This window comes from Carlito syrichta, unplaced genomic scaffold (genome assembly GCF_000164805.1).
Source record: "Carlito syrichta isolate Samal-C Ts95f unplaced genomic scaffold, Tarsius_syrichta-2.0.1 Scaffold315613, whole genome shotgun sequence".
Classification (NCBI taxonomy): domain Eukaryota; kingdom Metazoa; phylum Chordata; class Mammalia; order Primates; family Tarsiidae; genus Carlito; species Carlito syrichta.
The window spans coordinates 39,283-45,769 of NW_007259709.1; the positions used below are offsets into that span (position 1 = coordinate 39,283).

The window sequence follows — 6,487 nt, forward strand, 5'->3', positions numbered from 1 at the left end:
GTCACGAACCCACGGTCTCAGGCAATCCACTCACCTCAGCCTCCCAAAGGCGCGGGATTACAGGCTGAGCCACCGAGCCTGGCTAACTTTTTTTTTTTTAGTTAGAGTTTCACTCTGTTGCCCAGGCTAGAGTGCAGTGGCACATTCATGGCCACCACAGCCTCAACCTGATGGGCTCAGGTGATCCTTCCACCTCAGCCTTCCAAGTAGCTGGAACTACAGGCGTGCACCACCATGCCCAGCTAATTTTTTGATTTATTGAAGAGGAGGTCTTGTCAAGTTGCCTGGGCTGGTCTCGAACCCCCTGGGCTCAGGCAGTCCTCTTGCCTTGGCCTCCCAGAGTGCTGGGATTACAGGCATGTGCCACTGTGCCTGACTGGGAAAGGGTATACTTTTTTTTTTTTATTCAGTTGGTGTCTCACTCTGTCGCCCAGGCTGGAGTGCAGTGGCATGTTCACGGCCACCGCGGCCTCAACCTGGTAGGCTCGGGTGATCCTTCTGCCTCAGCCTTCCAAGTAGCTGGAACTACAGGCTCATACCACCATACCTGGCTTATTTATTTATTATTTATTTTTGAGTTGGAGTTGTTGTTGCCTAGACTGCCAGTGGCACGCTCACAGCCACTGCAGCCTTGACCTGTTGGGCTTAGGCTATCTTTCTGCCTCAGTATTCCAAGTAGCTGGAACTACAGACACACACTACCATGACTGGCTAATTTTTTTGGTTTATTATAGAGATGAAATCTCACCATGTTGCCCAGGCTGGTCTCGAATCCGTGTGCTCAGGCAATCCTCTCTCCTTCGCCTCCCAAAGTGCTGGGATTATAGGTGTGAGCCACTGCTCCTGGCCTGGGAAAGGGTATTCTAAAGTAAAAGAAAGTTGTGCTGTGCCTTTTGATTCCTTTGGGGGAAAAAAGGGCTATACAACAGCAAGTAGCAGCCTGTTCTTTGTTCCCTGCACGGTGTCACAGAACAGTAAAGTGTTCTAGGCCTATATTAGAGTTCTGGGCTCACTTGAGCCTAGATCTGAAGGGTTGTGATCCTTCCAGTCCTTACTCCGACTCAAGTACAGTATGTTCTACTTTAGACCTAGGCCTGTTCTCTGCTTCCTGCTTTGGAGGCTTGCTAGGCTGAGTGTAGACAGGACCTGTGTATACCAAAATAAATAGGATTATGCATCATGCACTTTAGAGAGAGTAGTTCAAGAAGCAGGGGCTTGGCCACTGGAGCTTTGAAGGAAGGGGTCAGCTAAAGAAGGAATAGAAGGCACTTTTTTTTCTTTTTCAGTTGGAGTCTCACTCTGTTGCCCAGGCTGGAGTGCAGTGGCATGCTCATGGCCACCGCAGCCTCGACCTGCTGGGCTCAGGCAATCCTTCTGCCTCAGCCTTCCAAGTAGCTGGAACTACAGGTGTGTGCCACCATGCCTGGCTAATTTTTTTGATTTATTGTACAGATGAGGTCTCCCTAAGTTGCCCAGGCTGGTCTTGAACCCCTGGGCTCAGGCAATCCTCTCGCCTCCACTTCCCAAAGTGCTGGGATTGCAGACGTGAGCCAGCACACCTAGCCTAGAAGGCACTTTTGGCAGGGGCAGTGTGTAAGTAAAGGCATGTGGGGTGAGGGTGGGGCTGATATTTTTTTCCACTAAAGATAATTTGGCAAGCTGGTACAAGTGGGTTCTTGTCTGACGGCTTGGGGGAGGCTTTCTCTGTAATTGCACCACTGTTGTGCAGGGAGCTCTTCTACCTGTGAGGGAGGTATATTGACTGCCCCTTGCCACTTATGGGGTCTCAGACTTGAACTTAGGACAGCATTCTCTGCTGCTGGGACTGCTGTCAGTTGCTGGTTGCCTCTGAAAATGCTTTCAGAGCTGGGCGTGGTGGCTCAAGCCTGTAATCCCAGCACTTTGGGAGGCCGAGGCGAGAGGATTGCCTGAGCCCATGGGTTCGAAACCAGCTTGGGCAACTTGACGAGGCCCTATCTCTACAATAAATCAAAAAATAGCCAGGCATGGTGGCAAATGCCTACATTTCCAGCTACTTGGAAGGCTGAGGCAGAAGGATCGCCTGAGCCTAGTAGGTCGAGGCTGTGGTAACCATGAGTGTGCCACTGCACTCCAGCCTGGGTGACAGAGTGAGACTCCAACTCAAAAAAAAAAAAAAAACCAAAAAATTAGCCAGGTGTGGTGGCGTGGGCCTGTAGTTCCGACTACTTGAGGGCTGAGGTGGAAGGATCACCTGAGCCCAGCTGGTTGAGGCTGCAGTGGCAGTGAGTGTGCCACTGCATTCCAGCCTGGGCGACAGAGTGAGAGACTCCAACTCAAAAGAAAAAAAAGAAAATGCTTTGGTGCCAGTGTTCTCACTGCCATGAAATGGACTGAATGGGGAGTAATCTTAGTGGCCTGGGAATAGAGGACTGTTACCTTTCTTGTCTTTCCCTTAGGACAGGGAGGGAAACTTTTGTTTGCTCAATCATTCCTTGGAGCTTTTGGAGTGAAGATTTGGGGCTGCCATGACTTCATGCTGTTGGTGGACTTGCTCTTTACAGACCCAATACATTTGCATCTTTCATTGCCTCCCCTCAGTTTAGGCAGGTTATTTAACCTTGTTAAGCTCCCGTTTTCTCACCTAAATAAGGGGAGTCGTAAACCTACATCATAAGGTTGCTATGAAGATGATAAATGATGATACCTGTGAAGAATTTAGCACAGTTCCTCCTACTTAGCACTTCAAATGCTAATTTCCATTATGGTGATCTCTGTGGTCTTCTAGACTTTGGCTTTCCCTGTTCTCTCTTCTAGACTCCTAAGAAAAGGAAATCCAGTAATGAGATCCAGATCCAGAAGTGTTTCCTGTCTCCTTTTCGGAAACCTTTGAGTCAGCTAAGCAGTCAACCACCCTGTATGGACAGCAGTCAGCATGTAAGTCAGAACTGCTCCTGCACGAATAGGTATATGCTCAGTTGTTTTGCCTAGGTAGACTCTTACCTCTGTAGACTTTTGGGTGTTCTATAGAGTAGCTAGAACACAGACAGTTGTGGGGCTTTGGGCCTGCTCACAGTTGCTTGGAGATGTGTGTCTGACTTGTGCCTTGCTTGTAGCTACGTAAGATTCCTGAGGAAAGGAAGGTAGAGGAGAGGCAAGGCCGTGGCTGAATGTTAGAACCAGAATCTCCTCAGTTGATTTCTGACTCTGCTTATGGCTGTAGGGAGTAGCAGAGCCTGCAGTTTTCATACATTTCCTCTTGTCAAATCAAACTTAATCATCACCATGGCAGGTCTGTACATTATATAACATAATTCTCATTTTAAAAAATATAAATAGAGATAGGAGTCTCGCTGTGTTGCTTGGGCTTGTCTTAAATTCCTAGGCTCAAGCAATCCTGCCTTGGCCTCCCAAAGTGCTGGGGTTACCGGCGTGAGCCACCTTGCCCTGGCCTCTCATTTTTTAATAATGAGAAAACTGAGTCTCCGAGGTGTCAAGTAATTCATCCAAAATTAGAGTAGTCAGTGGGTAGAGCAGATCCACCTAGCTCCGATGCATTTTCACCCAAACTTTCCAAAGAATGTTTTGAAGGAAATTTGGAATGTATAATGAAGGTTAATCATTTGTGCATTCAGCAAACATCAAAAAACAGTTTTGTGTTATATTTGATAAATATGAAAGAATAAATATAATGTGTAAGTCATAAACCTGCCATCCAGGACTAGAACATTGTCAAAGCCATAATCCCTTTCCCATCCCCAGACTACTACCCTGGACTGTGCTCCTCATCCCTTGCTTTTTTATGATAGTGTTACCATATGTGTTTAATTAAATACAAAAAAATATTGTTTAATTGGGTTTTTGAGCTTTAAAAAATAGTGTTAAAAGGGTGTGTAGTCCTGGGACAGTTTTCATTCAGGATTTGTTCAAATTGTCCCATGTAATGACATGACTTAAGTGCAGTTGTGTTGGGAGCACACTGCAAGGGGCGAAAGAGTCTGGAGGTTGGAAGACCTGCATCTGAGAAACATGCTGATTAAGACCTGAAGGAAGCCACGCTTGGTGGCTCAGCCTGTAATCCCGCACCTTGGGAGACTGAGGTGAGTGGATTGCCTGAGCCTGCGGGTTCGAGACCCGCCTGGGCAACTTGGTGAGACCTCATCTCTACAATAAATCAAAAAATTAGCCGGGTGTGGTAGTGCGCGCCCATAGTTCCAGCTACTTGAAAGGCTCGGAAGGATCGCCGGAGCCCAGCAAGTCGAGGCTGTGGTGGCTGGGAATGGCCACTGCATTCCAGTCTGGGCAACAGAGTGAGACTCTGAAAAACAAACAAACAAACAAAAAACAAAAGAAAAAAGATCTGAAGGATATGAGGAAGCCAGGTGAAGGGAATAGGAAATAGTCTAGATAGAGGGAACAGTGTGTTTGAAAGCCTAGCAGCAATAGAGTGAGGCAGGTCCTGAAAAGTGGTTATTATGGCTGGATCAGTTGGGAGTATAGGGAGTTGAGGAATGGTGGTGAGAATTGGAGAGCCATGCAGAGACCAGGAGTGGAAAGCCTTTTGGAAGCCATGCCATGAGAGTCTGGACTTTATTCTAAGGCCACTGAAGAGCCTTTGAAGTGTTGTAAGTGGGAGTGGGAGGTAACCGGTGTAAAAATTAGATAGGGAGAGACTGGAGTTGAGAAATTAGTGAGAAAACTGTCGCAGGTAGCTAGACAGAGGGATTAGGGCCTAGACTTGGGTGTTACCAGAGTCGGGTTGGGAAGAAGTAGGTAGATTTGAGAGACATTTAAAACTTATGAGTGGAGGCCAGGTATGGTGGCTTATGACAGTAATCCCAGCACTTTGGGAGGCTAAAACGGGAGGATCACTTGAGCCCTGGAGATTGAGATCAGCCTGGACAACATAGGGCCTTATCTCTACAAAAAAATCAAATGATTAGCCAGGTGTGGTAGTATGCGCCTGTGGTCCTAGGTACGTGGGAGGCTGAGGTGGAAGGATCGCCTAGGCCCAGGAGGTTGAGGCTGCAGTGAGCTGTAATAATGTCACTACACTCTAGATGACAAAGTAGGATCCTGTCTTTTTTTTTTTTTTTTTGTGAGCTGTAATAATGTCACTACACTCTAGATGACAAAGTAGGATCCTGTCTTTTTTTTTTTTTTTTTGAGTCAGAGTCTCACTCTGTCACTCAGGCTGGAGTGCAGTGGCATATTCACGGCCACTGCAGCCTCTTGACCTGCTGGGCTCAGGTGATCCTTCCACTACAGCCATCTAAGTAGCTACAGGCATGCACCACCACGCCCAGCTATATATATATATATATATATATTTTTTTTTTTTCAGTCAAAGTCTCACTCTGTTGCCTAGCTGGAGTGCAGTGGCACACTCATAGCCACTGTAGCCTCGACCTCCTGGGCTCAGGCAATCCTTTCCTTACTTCCAAGTAGCTAGAACTACAGGCGTGTGCCAACATGCCCAGCTAATTTTTTGATTTATGTAGAGACGGGTCTCACCAAGTTGCCCAGGCTGGTTTTGAACCCCTGGGCTCAGGCAGTCCTCTTGCCTTGGCCTCCTAAAGTGCTGGGATTACAGGCTTGAGCCACCGCACCCCCTAGTTTTATTTATTTGTTTTTATTTATTTGTTTGTTTATTTATTTGAGTTGGAATCTCACTGTCTCCCAGGCTGGAGTGCAGTGGCACACTCACGGCCACCCCAGCGGCGACCTGCTGGGCTCTGGCAAACCTTCTACCTAAGCCTTCCAAGTAGCCAGAACTACAAGCGCTTGCTATCACACCCAGCTAATTTTTATTTATTGTACAGATTTGGTCTCGCCAAGTTCCCTGGGCTGGTCTCGAACTGGCTCGCCACTTGCTTTGGCCTCCCAAAGTGCTGGGATTACAGGCTGAGCACTGAGCCCAGCCTTTTAAAATTTATTTTAGAGACAAGGTCTTGCCATGATGCCCAGGCTACAGGTGTGAACCACTGCACCTGACTAGATCCTGAAGGGAGGGGAGGGGAGGGAAGGGAATTTACTTGTTTCTTTAAATTTATTGTTCAGAAAAATTAATAGTTTTATTTATGATGTTATAGAACTGAACTGCTGAAGCTTATTCACTGAAACATTTTGGCTTGTATTAATTCTTTACATTCACACATAAATGAAAATGGAGGCACTGTAATATCTGATTTCTGTTTCTGTTCCCGATTTTTCATTCATAGTTATATACTTGAGTACCATTTGACCCTATGGGGAGAAAATAATCTTACATTCAGAACTATCAATAACAGAAAGAAGAGATATATATATATATATATATATATATATATATAGAGAGAGAGAGAGAGAGAGAGAGAGAGAGTCAAAAAAATGTATACACATTTTTTTTTTTTTTTTTTGAGTTGGAGTCTCACTCTGTCGCCCAGACTGGAGTGCAGTGGCCACTCCTGGCCACCGCAGCCTCGACCTGCTGGGCTCCGGCAATCCGTCCACCTCAGCCTTCCAAGTA

At 46.6% G+C, this 6,487-nt stretch overlaps 1 protein-coding gene across 1 annotated transcript in view; it reads left to right on the plus strand.

Annotated features, from left to right (window-relative positions):
- Positions 1 to 6,487, plus strand: part of RAD54L (RAD54 like (S. cerevisiae)) — a 35,074-nt gene that overhangs the window by 1,239 nt on the left and 27,348 nt on the right. Inside the window, exon 3 of the mRNA XM_008073038.1 lies at positions 2,797 to 2,916. Within this exon, the coding sequence (XP_008071229.1) occupies positions 2,797 to 2,916 (120 nt within the window). The remainder of the gene's footprint in view (positions 1 to 2,796; positions 2,917 to 6,487) is intronic.